Source organism: Sinocyclocheilus anshuiensis, unplaced genomic scaffold (assembly GCF_001515605.1).
Source record: "Sinocyclocheilus anshuiensis isolate Anshui unplaced genomic scaffold, SAMN03320099.WGS_v1.1 scaffold167, whole genome shotgun sequence".
Taxonomy (NCBI): Eukaryota; Metazoa; Chordata; class Actinopteri; order Cypriniformes; family Cyprinidae; genus Sinocyclocheilus; species Sinocyclocheilus anshuiensis.
Genome location: NW_015552552.1, coordinates 190416 through 214080, shown reverse-complemented (window position 1 = coordinate 214080; position 23665 = coordinate 190416). Strand labels below are relative to the sequence as shown.

General features: G+C 33.5%; 1 protein-coding gene across 1 annotated transcript in view; it reads left to right on the top strand.

Annotated features, from left to right (window-relative positions):
- The window catches only part of LOC107664422 (uncharacterized), a 32316-nt gene extending 11010 nt beyond the window's left edge, over positions 1–21306 (top strand). The window contains exons 5-11 of the mRNA XM_016454992.1: positions 9320–9375; positions 16861–17190; positions 17330–17347; positions 17469–17572; positions 20109–20619; positions 20955–21058; positions 21191–21306. Coding sequence (XP_016310478.1) covers positions 9320–9375; positions 16861–17190; positions 17330–17347; positions 17469–17572; positions 20109–20619; positions 20955–21058; positions 21191–21226 — 1159 coding nt within the window. The 3' untranslated portion in view covers positions 21227–21306. The remainder of the gene's footprint in view (positions 1–9319; positions 9376–16860; positions 17191–17329; positions 17348–17468; positions 17573–20108; positions 20620–20954; positions 21059–21190) is intronic.
- The last annotated feature ends 2359 nt before the right edge of the window (positions 21307–23665 follow it).

Genomic DNA, 23665 nt, shown 5'->3' with positions numbered 1-23665 from the left:
GTTAATAGAATGGGATTAAATACATAAAGGATATTTGTGTTGTTTAACATTTAATTATTGCAGGTTTGCGTCATATTCTGAGTTGCATTATTTTTATTCATTTTGAGGAATACTGAATCTGTGTTTTTGTTTTTTGTTTTTTTGTGAGTGAGATTAATTAATGCATATTCATATTTATTTTAGAACTACAGTAACATCTGATTTCTCTCAACATGGGGACAGGAGAGCTGTCAATCAATAAATTGGAAAAAAAAAGTAACTTGTGTTACTTATTTGAAAAAGGAACTCAGATATTCTCTTGTAAATTAAAAAGTAATGCGTTACTTTACTAGTTACTTGAAAAAAGTAATCTGATTACGTAACTAGCGTTACTTGTAATGCGTTACCCCCAACACTGTATATATGTATGAAATAAAGAAAAGTGAAGTAAAGAAATACATGAAGTAGAGAAGAACTGTGGTTGTTGTATAGGGCCAACAGGGGGAGATGTAACTCTTAAACACTGGCAATGACAGTTACAATATATAACAGTCTTCTGTCTCTCTTACGTCTCTTAACATATCTTTCATTCTCTATCCCACAGTGCATCAGAGATGTGTGAGCTTACGTTTGGGCTGGGTATTTTCCTCATCATGTTTTTAAGTATGATAATAAAGCAATATAAATAAGCTATTTAATCAATTTTGAAAGTTACTTTTTAGAATGCTTTCTAACTTTACTAATATTTTCTCCACAGGGACTGCAAATTGTGTAAAATTTGAACAGACTCCGCTCTTGATTGCCAACCAAAGTAGCGAGGCACAGATCAGCTGCAGACATGACGACAGTAGCTTACTTGTCATGTTATGGTATCGACAACAGAGAACAGGCATGTCTCTAGATCTAATCGGCTATAGTTACTCAGGATCTTCACCAAACAATGAGCCTGAATTTACAGATCGGTTCAAACAAACTAGACAGGACACAGTGACGGGATCTCTAACCATCTCAGACCTCGTTCTGTCAGACTTGGCTATTTATTACTGTGCTGCCAGTACACAGTGCTGCAAAATCAGTTTTTACTGACAGAAAAACCCTCTGCCCTATCTAAGATATGTTTCTCCAGTTTATGTTACTGTAAAATATTGAGTGGTTAACCACTATCAGATGTGTTACAAACCATGACTAACTGCCAGTATTAAATTCCTTTCTGGTGCTGAGAATATGAAAATATAATGCAAGCAAAATAATAACTGTTAATATTAATTATGGCGCACTAAAATTGTAAACAAAAAGCAATGGGGAATTCACTGAGAGTGAATTATGCCTGTCCGATTTACTGAAGGAATTATACAAATCAGGTAAATTTTTTTTGCCCTCCAAAAATATGTGCTGAACACAATTTGCAAGGTGCAATGATCACTCAATGTCTTCAATAAAAAATTGAAAGGTACAACTGTTTGTGTGTTATTAGTTAAGTGAGACTGTTTTTGTCTATAATTGTGACTTACTGTAGATGAAGATCAGACCACACGTAATGAATAACCAATGTAGAAATCCAGATATTTTCAAAGGGTTATATTAACATATACAATATATCCAAAGCACTGTAGAGACTACAAACTTTTCAGTGTTTGGCACTGATATCTGAATCCTGTTGATGCAATCGTTCCACATATAATACACCTAAAGAAAAGTGCATCAACAACAGGAGATATACTGTATATCCTAAAATTACATAATTACATATATCCTGATATTTTTGAATCCTCTTTGGTACAGACAGTGTCTTTAGCGTGAGAATGCCAAACAATAAATTTGAACTGAAAACCAAGCTGGGTCATTTGTAGTATGTAATTATCCCACAATGTTGCACAAATATTCACAAATGTAAAATGCATGAAATGCTGCAGTTTTGAATGGCAAGTTAAAAATGTAGAAATTAGGTTTAAACATTCAGAAGTTGCCTTTCAAATCCTATTCAAAATAATTATTTTCATTTGTGCATGCTATTTGTGATGATGTCAGAAACTATGACCATCAGTCGTCATCTATAAAGCACAGCCAGCCCCTCCTTGTAGAGTCAGCTTGTTAGCTTACTTTTGCTATACTTTTTGCGTTCTACTTGATCTGGCTCAATCCGGGAGATGAGGAACCACCGAATCACAATACTTCTCCTGAAATGGCTCCTTATAGTTTGTCAAAGTGAGTGTCATATTTGCAGTATGGACATTTACTGAACTACTGGACTACTGAAATTATTACATTTAAAATCCCTTTTTATTTATTCAAGGCAAACAACATGCTGAACACATGCTAGTCAAGTATACATAACTTTATTGCTTATAATATAAGTGCTGTCTCAGTGTTATATGTTTGTCTACTGTTTTTATTTCTGTAGGTCAGACATCAGCTCACATCGTGCTTCAGTCAACACGTTTCATATCAGCGCTACCAGGAGATAAAGTGACTTTTGACTGTAGCATGGCAGCAGGAGTTAGCGTGTCTAGCTATACCATGCATTGGTACAGGCAAGACCATTATGGACAACCTATACAGTTTATTATAAAAGAGTATGACAAAACAACACAGAACTATGAAGCCATTCTGAACACAAAAGACAACATGTTCAGCTTGATTGTATCCAACCTCACTGCACAGGACAGTAGTACATATTACTGCGCTGCAAGCCACAGTGAAGCCAGAACTGTGCACGCTCTAACAATAAGCATGTGATATAATTGACACCTGGTGTTAGAGAAACTTTTCTCTAAGGATGTCCTGGTTGAGAACCATTGTGGCTTCAATGGATATAAGACATGTACAACTCTACACTGTAAAAAAAAATCTGTGACATTTACGGTAAAATACCGGCAGCTGTGGTTGCCAGAACTTCACCGTAAAAAATATGGTAGAAACATTTTAGGTTTTACAGGTTTAACTTAAATTCACAATAAATAAACGTATTTCATTAACTGATGTAATGTTAATAAACCGGCATATTGAAATACTAATATCTGTTTTGAACCATTGTAATGCACTGATAACCACCAAAAACAGGTGGTGATGATAAAGTCACTATGAATCAAAACTCATCACAAACAGCTTTTCCACAAGCTGAGAAGGGAAATATTAATATATATATATATATGTATAGAAAGGTGCACAGTGTCATTCACACAAACACTAAACACCATCATGGTAACACACATGATACTGAAATAATGCAGTAAACATTCATTTAACAACATTAGATGTAAGATAAAACCCTAATGTACACAACTGATAAGGAAAAACTAAGAAGAAACATAGTTATTTCAACGAAAAAACATAAAATATGAAGTGTCATGCGGGGAATTCTGGGAGTGTCAATTTACAATTTTTAACTGTAAATTATACAATTACTTTTTTTTTCACTTCCAAAAACTGTAATTTTAACAGTATTTTACTGTAAAAATTAAATGTAATTACAGTTATTCACCGTATATAGTATGGAAACTTACTGTTAACCAACTAACAGGTTTTTACTGTAGCATTTTTACAGTCTTTTACTGTTAAAAATCACAATCATTTTTTACAGTGTATAACCCATTGGCTGCAGTTTTGGGGAGCTACTAAATAATCTAGCAATGACACTGAGCCAAAATTGTATATCTTTGTTTCTGTTAAGACTGGATAGGCAGTGAACTTGTGAACCAGTTTAGTGAGGCTCAGTTGGATGGTTCATATAAATAATTTCAAATTAGAAGTCCTTAGTTTTGAAAATGAATATATATTTGCTTTGAAAAGTATTAGTTAGCTAGAAATTATGAGTAGCTTAGTGAGTAGTTTGTCAGCACTGGAGAGATGTGTTGTTGGGGCGTGTGCTTGTTATTTTCACAGGAAGTTGACATTATCTGTCATACCTCAGAACTGTAAGGAAGTCAGTCACAGCATTACTGAGTGCACCTCATTCATTTATGGGACAATATGGAGCTCAGCTGGTTCATACTCACTTTACTGCTGACTGTCTGTAAGGCTTTTGGATTTTGATTGTTTTTTTTTTCTTCTTCACCTTTTTATATATTAAGTTGCATTCCCTTGTGAAAAAGAAGTACACTTTAGCATACTTTTAAAAAGTAAAAAAGAGTACTTTCAGAAATATTCCTTTAAAAGATATACTTGTGAAGTGAATGTAATGGATGTGCACTTAATTGCATGCTATTTGCAATTAAATTAAAATGTTTTATAGTTTAAATTGAACTTAAATGCATTTTTACATACATCTTTAAATGTGATTTCATACACATTTCATGCCTCTATTGTCTCTGCTAAACTAAACTATAGTTTAATGTCATTTCTATTGAAAGTTGCATGTTATCTCTTTACAAATATTTGTATTTACACATTGTATGATTAAGTTAGTACATTTACAACATATTAACTTTAAATATAATACTAAATAACACAGTACAGTTAAAATTAATGATTTAGTATGTTATTACTAATGATGGCATTAATAATAACAAGGTACACTTTAACAGTGTACTTAAATTTAAACTCACTTTAAATAGACTTAAGTGGCCTTTTATTTAATTAATATTATATTATCTGCAAGTACATTTTGTTTAAATATATCTTTAAGATTTGAAGTACACTGACAATGCACATTCAATACTATATAGCACACTTTTTTTCACAAGGGTTACCAACAATTACAACAGTTATCTTTATCTTCATCAACTAACCTGTTTTCCAGATAAATCCAATGGAGAAATCCTCCAAGAGCCAGAAATGTTTGCCAACAGGAGTTCAACTGTGACATTGACATGTCAACATGATAATTCTGACCATTACAGATTGTTCTGGTACAAGCAAGCAAAGGGGACTGTGGGGTTGTCTTTATTGGTATTTTCTGCTGGCCAAAATCAGGCGTATATTGAAGAACCATTTAAAACTCAAGATTCTAAGTATGCAGCAACCCGTCCTGAAATAAAGATGTCCACGCTGCAGATTAACAATCTAGAGACTGAAGACTCAGCTCTCTATTATTGTGCCACGAGCACACAGTATCATATTACAGCTGCACTGCTAAACAACAACCACAAAGTCAACACTGCACCGTGCTTTCATCTCTCATTTATGATGTAATTTCCTGTTCCTTTTGATCATAGACACACTAAACAGGATAGTCAAAATTAATCTAGAAGGGCTGAGAGACAGTAAGGAGTGGATTCTCCTCTTTAATGTCATGGGACTGCTGTGTTTGGGGTTTATTTTGCTGCTAGTTATTAGTAAGTCTATCCATCATTTATAAATCAATATTGTTGTTATGAAAATAGCTATAATCAATTGTTTTCTACCCAACAGAGTCATTAGGAGGAATAACCATCATTCAGAATGATCAAGTTAGTAAAACTCAACTGATTATTCAACGTGATAAAGAGGTTACTTTAAAATGTAACCACGATGATGGCAGCTATTATTATATGTACTGGTACAGACAGAGAGGTCAAGGTGAACTGTCCCTTGTTGCTATTTCTCTTGCAAAAGATTCAAAAGAAACAGTTGCCCCATTCACAAAAACAAAATACATAATGGAACGTCCTGAAATTAAAGAATCTTCACTGGAGATCAAGAATCTAACAGAGGAGGACTCGGGTATTTATTTCTGCGCCTCAAGCATTGCACAGTACCTTAACTTAGCCAAACACCTGAACAATAACCTCAACCTGAGCCACGGTGATCAGAGAGAAAATATATGATAATCAAGCTGGTTGTGGGATATACTATTCTTGATCTCCTTTTCATATGTACAAAACTCATATGTACACCCTTTACATATCAGAGTTTGAGGAAGGATGATATACAGTAATATTCATCTAATAATAAACATGAATTACCATACTAGTATTTATAGGACCTATGCATGTGTATTAATATATAAAAGATGTCTTAGATTTTTAAAATCAAATTTGTCATATTTGAAAGCTCCAAACTGAGTGCTGAATGTCTGTTGCAATGTTTATGAAATAAACATAATTTGGTTATATGGACCCTTTTCGCAGGGTGTGATTGCATGTTTTCACAATTAACATATATCTACCTTAATTTATTTGTATTTTTGATATTTGTTGACACAGATAAAGTATTCCTCCCTAATCACCAGCACCTTCACTATCTGCACCTTGTCAAAGGACTGCACAAATACCAATTCACACATTCACTGTCTGCTCTTTTTATGTAAACTTCCATGATGAATATTACAGAATATTACATTATCAAACTATCTTATAAACCAGTGGTGAGACCTCAATCCAATAAAAGCGTGGATGAGAGAAAAGTATCAGATGTGCCTTCGCGTAGTTATACAAACCACACAAAATCTCTACATTAGAATGATTTCTGAAGGACCAGGTGATACTGTAATAATGACTGCTGAAAATTCAGCCTTGCCATCAAAGGAATAAGATACTGTACATTTAAAATACATAAATTAGTCCTTTGAGACAATATATAGGCTATGTGAACTTTCTCTCCTGACTGCTGTAATTCATCTATCTTTTTTTCCTCTTTTGTAAAGTCTTTCTGTGTAATGGTTTAGTAAACAGTAAGTAACTGACCAACACATGATTGGTGTTTAGTAATGAAAATGCATTTTTGACTGAATTGATGCGTGCGAGTGTATTATTCAGTTAATATCTCAAAAAACCAGTCACTTGATGCCATCTACTTGTGCAACAATGTAACCTGCAGTAAGAGAAACTGAAAAATCCCTGTCTCTAATGTGCACAAATTGACAGTTTGTTTGGAACAAACACAGACAAACTACAAACAGTGAAAAATCCCAGTGGACTAAATACAGTCCCAGTCGACTAAATACAGTATCTCTTGGAACATTGCTCAGATTCAAAGTGATTTATGTATAATCAGATTTATAATTATGAATTCAGATTTACAATTCATATTTTCAGTTTTCTAACCTATTTTCATTTTCACGTGCATTCTTATCTCTAGCTCTGAACATAGACATGTTCATAACTCTTGCAATTTAATTATCATTTATTAGATATTTCTTGCCTTTAAGCTCTTCTTGCAGTATTGCACCATTAATACAGTTTGCTTTGAGAAGAGCAGTACAATTTAATATGATTGATCATCCTCTGGATTAAAGATCATATGCTGACCTCTGCAGGATGATATGAGCAAATTTAGTACTGTTTTTATACTCTATTTACAGCAGCAGATGGCATGATGATGCATTCAATCCCTGATATATTCCGTTACGTCGCCATTGTAGTCTGATTATGCAATCATGAGCAATAAAGTGCTTAAAATGTTACTTTTGATTAGTTTAGCATGTCTTATTGACACGCTGGAACAATTAATCATTATTTTATTATATAATAGAACACTGTTACTTACCACTAAGAGAAAAAGTCACTAATCAAAATGTTCAGGTTTTGAATTCTTTTGAATTGAAAGGATGCTGTACGTAATGTTTAGAACGACTGAGATGTTTTATAATCACTCAGCTACACAATTAAAACTGTGCTCTGACTGAAAATAATTTAGTTATTAGAGTCTCTATATGGTACTTGTTACAATATTGCAGTTGTTTTATTAACAGTATCATAAAGAGAGGGAACATGGTGCAGTGCTTCACAAACTGCAATATTATAAGCATTTCTGTTCATTTCTTTTACATCTAGGCTGTTTGTTGAGTCTTTAAGTTAAATAGAAGTTGTTAATTACAAATAAATTTGTGTAATGTAGTTTTACATGACTTTGAGAAAATATAAACATTGCTATGGCATTATAATAGAATTGCAGTACTGAATTTATTTAGCTGAAACTTTTATAGATAGTGGCATCAGGTGTTTTATTGCAGTTATTCATTTACTTGGAACTGCTTATGAAAATACAGATGCATATAGAACACTTTTGAAGAATGTTTTTTTCAGGAAAAACTGAACACTGGAAAGGGCAACAACATGAGCGAAGCACTGGTTTTGTGAGGATGAGTTTGGCTTTTTTAAGAATTCTGAATACTGAATCAGTTGCCAATTATCAAGCCTATTTCGGTAACGGCACCAAATTAACAGTTCTTGGTAAGTACTACTTCTGTTTCAGTTGGAAACCTTGATGAATATACTGTGCAACTCTTTTATAAGTTAATAATTTCAAACAACATGATTAAAAACATAAAATGTGTCATTTGAGACAACAGAGAATGCAAATGTATCACAGAACTAAATGTAGTGTAGATTTAGTTAACTGTAAGGGTTATGAAGTTCAAGTAATTTTATCAGTGAGCCTGCATGATGTGCTTTGGAACCAGCCAGGCTATCTTTGGTGAGGGGACAAGATTGACTGTTCTAGGTAAGTACAATATTTTTGTAAGCATAAAAGACGAATTAAATGCAAGGAATGTGTTTGCTACATACAATTACCAATGGGAATTACATAATATAGTTGAGTAAGGTTGTGTGAGACAGAAGTTTGTGATACTGTCTTGATACTCTGTGCTCAAACACGCCAGCGTATTTTGGAAACGGCACCAAACTTACTGTTTTAGGTAAGAAAAACAATGCTTCTGATTATAAATCTTGTATAACTATTAAGTTGAATGACGCAAAAGCATCAACAATGGTTGGCAAAGTAATATCTTTATTATGTCTAGTGACTGCTGTTTTGCTCAAATTCAGCTCTTGGCTTGTTTGTGACGTTCAACACCATCTAAGATTTGCAAAATATTGTTAGCCAGTGTGTTTGAATCATTGTTTTATTCCGAATGTTAACATTATTATAGCCAGTGTGGTTTAGATGCAGTTAGTGTGAAATCTTTAGTTTTTTACAGTCGTTTAACATCAGTGTAATCAGTACAGTTCTGCACACTTTGGCAGTGGGACTAAACTTTCAGTGACAGGTGAGACATTTTTGACTGAATTTGCTGGATAAATATTATTAGGTGCTGACGTTTGTGGATAATTCTTTTGGAAATAAGTCTGTAACAAGCCACTGATCAGTGTCCAGACCTGGCAGATATCCTAGATATTTTATTAGTGCTTATGTGTGCTGTGTCAACTACTGCTCAGGCTCATTTTGGCGAAGGAACAAAGTTGACTGTACTTGGTAAGAAACACATTTCATATGGTTTAAATGGCAATGCTTAATTAAATATGAGGCTTCTAATCAAAATCGCTAATTACATGCATTCTGATGGTTATTTCTGACGCAAAACTCAATTTGATTTGATGCAAAAATTTAATTTGAAAAGTAATTTTTGTATTGTGGAATTAGTGATGGCATGTAGATGTTATTAAGAGTAGAGGAAGTTTTATCAGTAGCGTAGAATCAGTGTGAACAACTACGACCCTGCATACTTTGGTAATGGCACCAAACTCACAGTACTAGGTAAGACACATTTTGACTTTATTTTGCATAGTCTTCTGCATCATAGCAAGAAAACTAAGAAAAATGTCTAAGTTCAGGGATATCATTTGACACTGGGATTTAGAAAACATCTTCCTCAGCATAGATAAATGGCTAAGCATTTCTGAAGCCTCAATGTTTAGACAAACTGCAAGACTTAAGTCCATAAAGTCAGAGTAATTTTATTAGTGCATATGTATGCTGTGACTCTGGCGGAGGTCAAGCTTTCTTCGGCAATGGAACAAAGTTAACAGTTCTTGGTAAGACATAAAACAAAATGTATATTACTAAGCTGACCTTTATAAAAATGTAAAAAAAAAAAAAAAACTATTATTTTGTAATGTATGCTTAGTAGTTCAACTAAGATAGGATGTTTTCTTATTCTTAACACTTATTAGAGTTAGACAGCATGCTTAGGCAATTGATTGTCAATTGCCATAGTGTTGTGTTCCAAGTTACTAAAAACAAAAACAGATAAATATGTAGGAAAGATCTTGAGGAGGTTTCATCTGTAGCATAGAATCAGTGTGATCAGTACAAAAGTTAAGTCTGTAAAACCTAAAATGTTGCTACCATATTTTTTACGATGAAGTTCTGGCAACCACAGCTGCCGGTATTTTACCGTAAATGTCACAGATTTTTTTTGTTTACAGTGATTAGATTAATTAGAGGTGTATTTGACATTAATTTAAAATTTTTTTTATTTATCATAAATCTTTTTCATAACTGTTTCATGGGGGAAAAAAAGAATAAACAAATCATTCAGATTTATTTTGCTAATACATTTTTTTTTTTGGAAGATTTTTGTGAATGTCTGTTGCTTAAACATTGAACAGATACAGTTCTTGTCATCTCTCTATACTCTAATGATTGTTTGATGAGGATGTGGGAGGGGTCGGCAAACTGTCATAGAGACATTTTTAGGTGGATGCATCTGCACCTGCCCAAATTCTCAGTAATCACAGAAATAGCAACATAGACTGTATACAGATAGACATAAAAAACAACATGTGCAAGAGAATGATGAAAAATAAAGATAAAAATGGGTGTTGGGGGGAGAGTGGGGGGGAAGAGAGAAGGAGAATTTTTTGTTTTTGTATAATGTTTTAGCACCGTGGGGACAGGGGGCCACGGTGATACAATCCCATAGAGCCGCTGTACAAAATCCTCCCTCCATATACAGTCAATTAGACAGAGACAAATAGTACAAACACTGCAAACACTGCTATGGATTTCAACATTACATATAGTAGATATCTAGGAGAGGAAGATCACTAATGTTTTGAGCAATTATCGCATTTTTTATATATTTAAACACATTTTATCAGTGGTAAATACATGTGTGGATACTTAAGGTTGGACCTGACTGGATAATTTGATAATTTTCCTTTCAATCAATGCATATTTTGGATTGTCATGGTTTTACATTGAACAGCCTCCTGGGAGACAACTATTATGGAATTAACAGACTTTCATATAATCATGGAAAAAAAGGAATTCTAATGCAAATTTCGGAGTACTCTGAAACAATGTGCCTCTGGTTTGCAAGCATACTTCGGAAATGGAACGAAACTGACAGTTTTAGGTAAGTTTACTTTAATTTAGGTATATATTTTTTTACGTTTATAGTTTTCTTTAAAGCTCATATCTTTGATATTCTATTTTAACTAAACTATGACAGCAGTACGGAAGGGGCCTCCAAATCAGACCCAAATGTTTCAAATAATTTGTACCATAGCTTGTGTCGTACATTTGCGCATACCATCTCACTGTGACAATGCTTATCAAGCACACTTTGGAAATGGAACAAAATTAACAGTTCTAGGTAAGAAACACTTTTAACTACACTAATATGTAGGCCTACATGGGAATATTAGACAATTAACAAAAACATTTGTTGAGCTCAAGTGGCTGATGGTTGTCCATTAAGGATAAACTATGCTGAAATATTGTGGAAAAATACAGTGCAATTTCAATATTCGATTTGAGATCTGTAGCGTAGAATCAGTGTGAATTACAACCCTGCATACTTTGGCAATGGCACTAAACTTACAGTTCTAGGTGAGTAAATTGAGTATATTGATGTTTAGACCTAAGGAAATGTTATTTATTAAGTACACTATTTAGAGTTTTCAAAATAATATTCTATGTGCATGACATAGGCTTTAGCATTTGCTGTCTTGAGTAAATTTGTTAGTACACATGTGCACTGTGACTCTGGTGCTTCTCAGGCTTACTTTGGCAATGGAACAAAGTTAACTGTACTAGGTAAGAAAAAAAATTTTTTTTTTAATTATGTCAGATAATATGAGTGGGAAAGTCTACATGATCTTGACTATAGCTGAGGTTTTAACTGTAGCTTAGTATCAGTGTGAACACTGGCAGTGTTGCATACTTTGGCAATGGCACTAAACTTACAGTTCTAGGTGAGTAATTTGAGTATTTTGTGTGATATGTAAATCAGAATATTGCAGAAATGTAGCAATGTGATGTTCAGTTATTTATCGATTTTAATATGCAACTTAAATTATGCTGCTCGTGTTTTATATTTATGAAATGACGCAAATAAGCACACTAGGAATGAGTAATCTAAGTAAATTAGCTCAATATAATCAAGCAGCATTCATGGGGCATTTGAATTAAAAAAATGCCTTGGATTTGGCATCCTCAGTGAATTTGTCAGTGCCCATGTATGCTGTGCTCTGGTACTTATCCAGCTTACTTCGGCAATGGAACAAAGCTCACTGTTCTAGGTAAGTATATTAAAAAATGTTCATGCTATTTCATTAATTGCCATAGACATGCCTATGCTAGACAGTACAGCACAATGCGCTGAATTATGTCAAATGGAGGTTAGTAACAATTTACTCTTAACGTTGCTGTGTGAAATCAAATTAAATCAATTAGCTGAATTGGAACACTTCTCAGTAATACTGAGACAATCTTTCTTTAAAATGTCTTAAAAAGCTAGACGTATTGAGGTAAGTAGAATCATTTATGATTTTGGCTATCTGAGGTATTAACTGTTGCATAGAATCAGTGTGACCATGGGTAGTGAAGCATACTTTGGTAACGGAACTAAGCTTACTGTCCTAGGTAAGTAATTTGCATAATATTTCTGAACTTACTAGGATATTTAGGAACACATTCTGCTCATCTGATGTTCAGGTCTAAAAGGAGATTATTTTTCAAAATGATATAGTTTTTTGTATATCTCTCTGATGTATCACTATATTGTAAATCATTGTACTAAAATAATCGTTCTATAGTAGATATTCACAGGACATTCGAGTAAAAACCTATGCTAGGGCTTTAGCATTTGGTGTCTTGGGTAAATTTGTTAGTGCACATGTATGCTGTGACACTGGTCTTGGTCAGGCTTATTTCGGCAATGGAACAAAGTTAACTGTACTAGGTAAGACAAATCTAATTTCCATACAGTAATTATGTTAGATGATGAGTGGCAAAGTCTATATGATCTCGACTGTAGCTGAGGTTTTAACTGTAGCTTAGTATCAATGTGAACACTGCCAGTCCTGCATACTTTGGCAATGGCACTAAACTTACAGTTCTAGGTGAGTAATTTCAGTATTCTGTGTTATATGCAAAACCTTAGATATACAGAAATGTAGCTATGCGATGTTCTGTTATTTATTGACTTTAATATGCAATGATTCTTCTAAGTTATGATGTTTGAGTGTTACATTTATGAAATGACTGAAATGAGCAGACTTGTCATAAGTAATCTCGGTAAATTAGTTGGATGTAGTCGAGCAGCATTCATGGGCCATTTAAGCTAAAAAAAAGGGACTTGAATTTGGCACCCTGAGTGAATTTGTTAGTGCAGATGTATGCTGTGACACTGGTGGTTATCCAGCTTATTTCGGCAATGGAACGAAGCTCACTGTTCTGGGTAAGAATATTCAGAAATGTGCATGCTATTTCATTGATTGCCAATGACATCTTTATGCTAGACAAGGCGCAATGCACTTGACAAATTATGAAAAAATAGAATGTTGCTCTATGATATCTAAAATAATATTAAATTGACTTTAATCGAACTGGAATGCTTCTCAGTTACCTTTAGATAAGCATTATTTAAAATGAAGTTAGATGTATTGAGGTACAGTAAATAAAATAATTTATGATGTTGACTATTTGAGGTATTAACTGTTGCATAGAATCAGTGTGAACATGGCTAGTGGAGCACACTTTGGTAACGGTACTGAACTTACAGTCCTAGGTGAGTAATTTGGATAATATTTCTGAACTTACTAGCATGTTTAGGAACACACCATGTTTATCTGATGTTCAGGTCTAAAAGAAGGTTATTTTTTGAGAGTTTTCAAAATTATATTGCTTTTTTTTATATCTCTCTGTTATATAAATCACTAAATCACTACTCATTGTAATAAAACGATTGTTCTGTAGTAGATAGTTGATATTCACAGGGCATTCGAGTAAAAAACTAAGCTAGGGCTTTAGCAATTGGTGTCTTGGGTAAATTTGTTAGTGCACATGTGTGCTGTGACACTGGTGCTGGCCAGGCTTATTTCGGCAATGGAACAAAGTTAACTGTACTAGGTAAGAAACAAAAACAAACAAAAAAAAACTTCTCTATACTGTTTAATTGATTGATATTCATAACATTGGAGGTCATTAACAAAAGTGAAATTGCTATATCATATCAAAAATTGATGTATTGGTATTGGATGCACTGGCAGTTCTTGAGAATGTTATTATGTCTTAAAAATTAGGTTAGATGTAGTGGGATAAGTGGAACTGTTTATATGAATCCAGCTGCAGCTGAGGTTTTAACTGTAGCTTAGAATCAGTGTGACCTCTGGCAATCCTGCATACTTTGGCAATGGCACTAAACTTACAGTTCTAGGTGAGTAATTTGAATATTATGTGTGAATTGTAAAGCTTATTATTTTTTATATGTTATCTAAGATTGTGGAGTAGGTCTAGTCTTTAAGAAATAGATATACTGGGATACGTGGCAGTGTTCACATGCTCTGCAGTATACTTGAGGTTTTAACTGTAGCTTAGAATCAGTGTGAACTCTGGATATCCTGCATACTTTGGCAATGGCACTAAACTTACAGTTCTAGGTGAGTAATTTGAATAGGCCTATTGTGTGTGAATGATAAAGCTTAATATTTTTAATATGTTATCTAAGATTGTGGAATAGGTCTAGTCTTTGAAAATGTAACTAGGATACGTAGCAGTGTTCACATGCTCTGCAGTATACTTGAGGTTTTAACTGTAGCTTAGAATCAGTGTGAACAATCTTAGTCCTGCACACTTTGGCAATGGCACCAAACTAACAGTTCTAGGTGAGTAATTTAAACATTATGTTTGATATTCATAACCTAATATTTCAAAAGGATATCTGCAATTTTGGTGTTCTCGTGAATCAGAAAATCGGAAAATATGTGCAGTCTTAAAAATTAAGTTTGATAAAGTGGGATAAGTGGCAATGTTCACATGATCTCCAGTATAGCTGAGGTTTTAATTGTAGCTTAGAATCATTGTGAACAATCGCAGCCCTGCATACTTTGGCAATGGCACTAAACTTACAGTTCTAGGTGAGTAAAATGAGTAATCTGATATTTAATAATTTTAAAGAATTGTATTAGATTATCTAAAATGATGGTGAATTGAAAAACTTGGACTAGCTAATCCATCTTTTACAAAAAATAAATAAATAGTTTAATAAGTGGCAACATTTACATGCATCTGCATTATAGCTCAAGGTTTTAACTGTAGCTTAAAATCAGTGTGAACAATGCCAACCCAGCATACTTTGGCAATGGCACTAAACTTACAGTTCTAGGTGAGTAAATGGAGCATTCTGCTCTTTAAAAAAAAACTCTAATGATTTTGATATTGCATAGTATAAATAGTATATTTAAAATAAAGGTGTCAATTAACTGGAGTAAATAAATTGTCTTTAGGAATAGAGTTAAATATAGTAGGATAATGTTCACATGATCTCCACTATAGTTGAGCTTTTAACTGTAGCTTAGAATCAGTGTGAACTATGGCAATCCTGCATACTTTGGCAATGGCACCAAACTTACAGTTTTAGGTAAGAATACTTGCTTGCTTGTGTTTTTGGTATTTTATCAGTTTGTAAGTTCCAAGAATGTGTGTGTAAAAATGTGACAAAGTCTTTTTTTCTTAATCAAAACTGTAATAAGTGAATTGTGTATGTTGATATGAATTAATCAGAGATACTGGCATAAAAGTAAAACATTGTCACTGTTCTGAGGACATTAAGTGTTAAAAACAGTGCTGAGTTTTGAGGTCTGGTTTTGAAGTACCAGAATTACTGGTTTAGAAAATAGTCTGCCTTAAGACAAGCTCTTGCCTTACTATGACTAAAATTTTTCATAATATTTAATATGGTGATATGTAAGCTTGTTGTTTTTCTGAAAAAAATTGTACTAAATTCATTGTGGTACTGATTAATATGCATGAATATGACACTCAAATGTCAATGGTCTATAGCATTGTATAAAATTAGTATTTTGAGTGTCATATTCATGCATTATAGAATGTAATCAGGTTAAAGTGATAGGAAGAGTTTTACTGTAGCTGTTGAACAGTGTGAACAACAGACCTGCATACTTTGGCAATGGGACCAAACTTACTGTTCTGGGTAAGAAAGTAAATCAAGTTTTTTTTGTGGATAACACTTTAGTTTAGTGACCAATTCTCACTATTAACTAGTTGCTTATTAGCATGGATAACACTAGCATATTGAGTTTTTATTAGTGCTTATAAAGCACATATTAATGTCTTATTCTGCATGATCATATTTTACATCTCTTAATCCTACCCCATGCAAACTTAACAACTACCTTACTAACTGTTAATAAGCAGCAAAATAGGAATTTCTTGAGGCAAGAGTTGTAGTTAATAGTTAGTTAATAGTGAGAATTGGACTTTAAATTCCAAAAAGTGTAACCTGATTTTTCCCTCCAATAACTGATTATATGATGTAGCTGTTCTTTAGAAACTCTTGCTGTTGTGCACTATATATAGTGATTTTATAAGCATGTAATATTGCTGATATACTTTATGCTTTATCAAGATTGTTGCTATGAGCTGCATATAACTGAAAGGTGGCGAGTACAGATACACTAGTTACATTAGTTGTATGTGGTTTTCCTGTTGAAGAAGCAACTGTTCTTAGTAGGATTTTTGTATTGTGTAAAGGGGTTATAAAGGGAATTGTGGAATTTATTTTACAACAACAATAATAATAATAATAATAATAACAAAAATTGTCATCATCATCATCATCATCATCAACCTGCATAATTCTTCAGATTAAGTTTTAGCAGACTGAAATGTCATGGGAAAATGCTCTCCAAAATTGTTCATGTGTATGTTTATATTACTATTTTGTTACATATGCTTATAATATTTATGCCATTTGTTTATATTATTTTACAGATCCTGATGTTGACATCAATAAACCAGATGTAAAAATTCTAAATGAGACGCGCTGTAAGGAAAAGGTCACTCTTGTGTGTTTGGCTGAAAACTTCTACCCAGACCATGTGAGCATAAAATGGACAGTTGGTAGCAAAAACATAACAGAGGATGTAGCGACAGACCCTTATGCCACCCAAGACGAAAAATCGAAAATGTTCCGCATATCCAGCAGACTTAAAGTCCCTAAAAATGAATTCACACCAAAAAGCACATTCAAATGTACAGTGACCTTCTACAGAGCAACAGATGTTTCTGACGACGAATCTGCTGAAATCACTGGAACTGGAGGTATTTCAATAGACATAAGTTGAAAGATAAAAAAAAAGAAACTGCTGTCTGTGAATACAATGCATTTTGCAATGCATGCTTAAAATAATTGTAATATTTTAATATTTGGGTCTTCTAATTAATTATTTTCTAATTACAGGGGCTGGATATGAACCAGGTAAGGGTTTGTTATTTTCTTTTTTTTTTTATGTCTATCTGCAAAAGATGAATTAGGGTCAAACGTTTATCAGTAATGATATGCTGAATAATATGCTATGATTTGATCTTTTAATCTCCAGAAGACTATTTAAAATCATCGAAGATGATGAAGCTGGCATACGGTGTGTTCATTGCTAAGAGTGCACTGTATGGCCTTGTCATCTTTGTGTTCGTGTTGAGAAAGGTAAGGATGATAAACTTGTAATTATAATCCATAATTTCAAACAGAAGTGCTGGAAGAATATTAACAACATAAGCGTCAAATGTTTGATCACACGTATATGTTAGTACAATAGAAAGATCCACACATTATATGGATGTTATAGATAGATAACACCCCCCCCCTCTCTGAATGTCTCAATGTTTATGTAATATTTGTTTCAGGGTTCATGTGGAAAGTGAATGAACAAAACATATCTGGATTGTTGGAGTTACCAAGAAAACGTCATTTTCTCAAACCATAAGAGATGCTGTTTATATAACTGAAGAGTCTATTATTTTATTTTATTTTATTTTATTTTATTTTATTTTATTTTATTTATTTTATTTTATTTTATTTTATTTTATTTTATTTTAGAGTGTTTATTCCAATGAAAGCCTGCATATACTTCAGATCAGATTAATCATAAAATCTACTTTTTGATTATATATTATTCTTTTGCTTGTTTCCTTGCTACTGTATTTAGTGTTAATTTCATAGAATTCTAAAAGAGACTTTACAGAGATGAATATAATTCATTATTTTTCACAATAAGAGCTACTGTATTTTGTGTTTAATTCAATTTGTTTCGCACATAAATAAAATAAAATCTAACACATTATCCACAAAGAAAATTCTCATTTATTTTTATAGCAACATTGTTCACCAATTAGCTATTTTGATAGCTTTTATTTTAGCTGTAATTCATTTGGTAGAGCATATATCACAGGTTTGATTCCCAGGGAACACAAATAAACTGTATACCTTGAATTATTTTGAATAAAAGCTTCTGCAAAATACATATATGTAAAAGTCAGTTTGTAGCCAATAACTTTCATAGGACTGACAATAATCTCCCAACTGCTTTCAATTAAGTAACAACATGGTAACAATGATGCATCTGGTTGATTATATTCTGTAGCCTATGTGGTCTTTGTATTCCCAGAGAGGCCCCCTAGTGAGTGCATAGCTATTTCTGATCACTAAAACATTGTTATTAGAAATAAATAACTTTTGACTTCTTTAAATGAACAGTTCTATCATCTAAATAAAAATGAAAACAATTTTCGCATTGTCAATTGTTTCTCATTGCACATATAGATTATTATTTATTGATATTTTAGGCTCCCACCACTTAAATAACTGGATAAAACAAACAACTTTTTTTTTTTTCTTTTTTTTTTTAACGAGTAACTGAATGCTGCAGAACTGTACCTGAACACTTCTTCTATTTTATTTTCTCCCAAAAAAGTACCTCATCTGGTATATTTTGTTTAAAATACCATTTAAAAAATGCATTATTTAAAATGAAAATACAATGTATTTGACGACTGTCAAATAAAAGTACAATGAATGATTAACTACACCTATTGGATGTTAATTGTTTAAAAGTAATTACAGAAATAATAAGAGCAGTGAGGTTAGTTCTCAGAAAAGCTCTACAGTTGTCTGCAGATGATATTTGGTTTGGTATTTTATTATCCTTTTTTCTGTGTTTTGATTGTTCTTGGGGCCACTGTATATATTTACCATTTTTGTTCGTTTTAATTACTGTTAAGATCATAATGCACATTTAAATGCACACCAAAAAACTGAATTTCGGTCTGCTATACCTGCTGCTCAGAAGAGGCCTCTCTGGGTAACAGCTGGGAGGCCACTATGGCTTTCATGGTCTCAAACTGAAAAGGGGCCCCCAAAAACAGTGTACCATTGCCCATTATTAGCTGTTAGTTGTTGAGGTTTAGGTAATGGGATAAATCATCGTGTACTAGCTATGCTAAACTAGAATTTGGAGAAGGGACCAAACTGACGGTTCTGGGTAAGTCTGAATTTTTTAATTCAGAAATTGTATTAGTAGACATGATGACTTGTTTGATTTGTGAAATGCAGTAAAATGGGTCATATTTTACGGGAAAAAATGAAAAACAGATTGAATACAGAAAACAAGAAGTGCATGGGCCATAAAAAAATGATTTATCTGTGTAAAATGTTTATTTATTAGTTAATAAATGAATGTTTATTTATTCAATAAAATCATTATTATTAAGCATGTGTTAATTCCCAATCTATTTTCAATGAGAAAATAAGGGAACATTTCAGAAGCAATAAACTAAGTCCACAAGTATGTACTTAAATGTAAAAATAGAAGTATTTAAAATAAGTTACAGGTGTTAAAAGCACAACTATTTGCAACTACACACAAACCAAAGTATCTAAACATTTAAATGTATGTTTAAACAAAGCAGCTTTATATAAGTTGTTGTGTGCATTTCTTTAGATGGATACAGTATTCATCCACATACATTATTAGCATAAATCATACAAAATGCGTGAAAGTAGCAATTCATTAAAGTGTTGCCATGGACAACAATGAAATATAGTTTTGCAATCATTGTAAATAAATAAATAAATAAATACATGAATTCATCAGCCTTTGCTGTGATTGACCAATCAAAATCAAGCATTTCATTAATGCATGTAATAACTACAAGGGTAATTACATAGTAATTGTAGCAAATGAATCTTCCTGATTTTCCGCTTTCCTTCTCAAGCTGCAAACGTCACTCTACCTAAAGTCAAGATCCTACCACCCTCTCCAAAAGAAATCTGTTCCCAGGACAAGATAAATGATAAACGGTCAACTTTAGTGTGTGTGGCCTCAGGCTTTTATCCCGACCATGTGAGTGTGTCCTGGAAAGTGAATGGCGTAGAGAGACAGGACAGTGTATCAACTGACACCTCTCAGGACAAGATAAATGATAAACGGTCAACTTTAGTGTGTGTGGCCTCAGGCTTTTATCCCGACCATATGAGTGTGTCCTGGAAAGTGAATGGCGTAGAGAGACAGGACAGTGTATCAACTGACACCTCAGCCCAACAGGACAAGACAACATTAATGTACCATATCAGCAGCAGAATAAAAGTTAATGGCACGGACTGGATGGATCCCAAGAGAAGCTTCGCCTGTACAGTCCATTTCTTCAACGGAGATGAATATGTCAATGTCACAAACACCATAAATGGTCAAAAAGGTTTGTGAAAATGCACCAAATGTTATAATCAGGTTCAATAACTGCATAAAGTTCACTCATTATATAACAAGTTCGATTCAGCGATAAGCAGCTCCAGAGACAGTAGACATCAGTAAATATATAGAATAATACATTTGCAGATGACACTTTCTTTGATATATTTATATGTCGCAGTGAGACTGATCGTGCCGAAATAGTCTTTCGGGTCACTGTATATTCTAAGTCTGAATTCCACGAGACAGCAGACTACTGATATTTAGTTGTCTAATTTGACAGTCTTTGTATTTATGTCTTTAAGTGCTGTATCTGACATGTTTGTTTGTCCGTGTTTTTAGTGAAGCCGAAAGGATTGAAACTGCTTGGCTTTGGCTACATCCTATTCCTCAGCAAAAGCCTGCTGTATGCTCTGGTTGTGGCTGGTGTGGTGTGCAAACTAAAGGTAATTCCTGATAACTATTATGCACATCTCACACATCAAATATGCATGTACAGTATATGAATATATAAGTATAAATATAGATAGATTGATACATGTGTTCCCATAACATGATATTAATTTATTACCCTACAGTTCTCAGCGAAGAAGAAACAATTACCAGAAGACTGAGATGCGTTGAAAATTTGTGACTTTAGGCCAGAAGTGACTTTCTTTGCTATTTACAAGTTGTGTAAAATATCTGTGTATTGCCGACAATTTACTAGATTCATGTTTGTTATATTTGTGTATGACATCAAATCACACATATTATAATTTTTTTCTTACTTTTTTTTTTTTTTTTTCAAAGCTTGAAAGTTTAATGGAGGTAGTGACTTGTCTGGAATGAAAAACTAACAATGAGAAACAAATTAAGTAGAATGATATAAAGAGTTTTGGGTTCTATTTTTGTGCTATGACTAAAACATTCTACATTTACGTAATTCTGAGGCCTTTGTTTTATGAGAAACAGGATATTTGCATATGTTTTTTTTTTTCTCAGTGGAAAATCTGCACTTTTGGAAAGTGTGGGTTGTTATCTAAGTTATGTCAGAATCTTCCACTGCAATAAGAAAAATAAGACTTTAAATGTATATTGAGACCTCTACATTTCTCATAATGAGTTTTGAAGCTTTTCTAAAATTCCTGGAACAAGGCATTTACAAAGTACTGCAACTGAGCAACGTGACTGCAACTGAAAATAACAGCACCGTCTTGATTTTGTTAATACATTTATATTCTTTTGAAATAAATAAATAATAACATGTGCTTGTTTTCTGCTTGAAAATGTGAATACAATCCAGAAGAATGATTCTACTTTGAATGGTGTATAGATGATTTTAAGTGCTGTACTGCTGCAGGTTGCTGTAGCTGAAAGCAGGATGTGGTGTCAGATCTTTGCAAGCATTGTGGAGGTGTTGGGGAGGATGTGGTCAGAACGTTCTCGAGATGTTCGTGCTCCAGCCTGCATCTTTCACACACCTGCTGCTGCACACAAGCCTCAAAGCTCATACACGTCTTCAGACGAAACCAATAAGCTGCTCAAAACTGGTGCAGAAACTGGTGATTAATTCAAGGAGCATGTTTGCAGGTTATTCTATCAACAGTCTGCACCACACACCCCCACATCTGTATTGTTTTTCTGGAACAAGTTGAACTCATGCATCATGAATCAGTTGCTCAGTCTGAGTAATTTGAAAAACATTAAAATGTTGTCAGTTTTTCCAGTAAATGATATAAAGCAATGCAAATCAAAAATACAATTCTGTTATTGTGCTCTTTGATAACAAGGAAACGTTCCTGTTAATCCTCATGTAATATGTCAACAGCATATTACACAAACTTTTATCTTAATTGCAATGAGAACTGATTATAACAAAATGTCAACTTGATAACAACATTTCAAAAGTCCTCTATGAAAAATGTCAAAAGTTGCATAAAAAAAAAAAGTTGCCATACTATAATGTATAACATTTCTGAAAAATGCATTTCTATGTTGTGATAAAAGACAGGGTTAATACTGAAATAGTATATATTTCATTAGGCCAAAGGAACATATTAAAATAATTTTATAAGAGATGAATTTTGAATTGATTATTGTTTTCACCCAAAAATCATTTGGGGTCTCTGGGACTCCAAATATAAACACAGTAAACTCAATCTCAACACAAGGGTTACATTTTACAGATCTTTTTCACACCTCTTTCAATCAAGCAGCTTCTGAACTAATCTAGCCTTCAAATGAACTCAAAAAGCACTTTTCGTCCCGGAGTGTTTTTGTACAGCTTTCATTGTGGTCTGTTATACTGTGGGGACTGGCTGCACAGAACCAAACAACAGAACCGACATCGGTTACACTCTTGGACTCCAGTACTATTTGAAGAAGCCCTGGTCTGTTAGATGATAAATCCCCCACATTTTCTGGATCCACAATTCCTACACCGACAGAACTGAACATCAGCTTGAAACCATCTGTCGGGGTCCAACGGTACCAGTAGAGGTTTGGGTTATCAGTGCCTGTGATGGAGCAGACAACCTTCAGTGGTTCACCCGGTTGAAGAATAAGCTCCAATGGGTTTTGGTTTACCTGAAGACCTGAGATCAAAATAACTGTTATGAGTAATTTAGGACTTAAAACATTGTAAACCTGGTTTTGAGCAAATCAGCAGCTTACACATAATGGCAGGCCATTGTAATGATGCAAACAAAATAGCAAAATACAACTGCATCATGAATAGCTGAACTTAGCAAAGTCTTGCGACTTAAATAATCGTGGTGTGCCTCTAGAGTTGGGGTTGGGTGGTGTAGCTCGGTGGATAAAGATCTAGGTTGGTAACCAAATGGTTGTAGGTTTTCACCTCAGGGGGGAAATCCATCAACTATCAGAACTCCAGAAAGATACTATATAACTAACAAGAGTGTAGTTGTTCTATTAACTGCTCAAAAATGTAATAAAATGAACTGAACTTGCCTAATTTTCAATTAGGAACTATTGTAACCACGTGTATATAGTACTAACTAACTTAAACAGAGGCATCTAGCACGGCCTACTGCTTAGCCTAAGCAGTAACA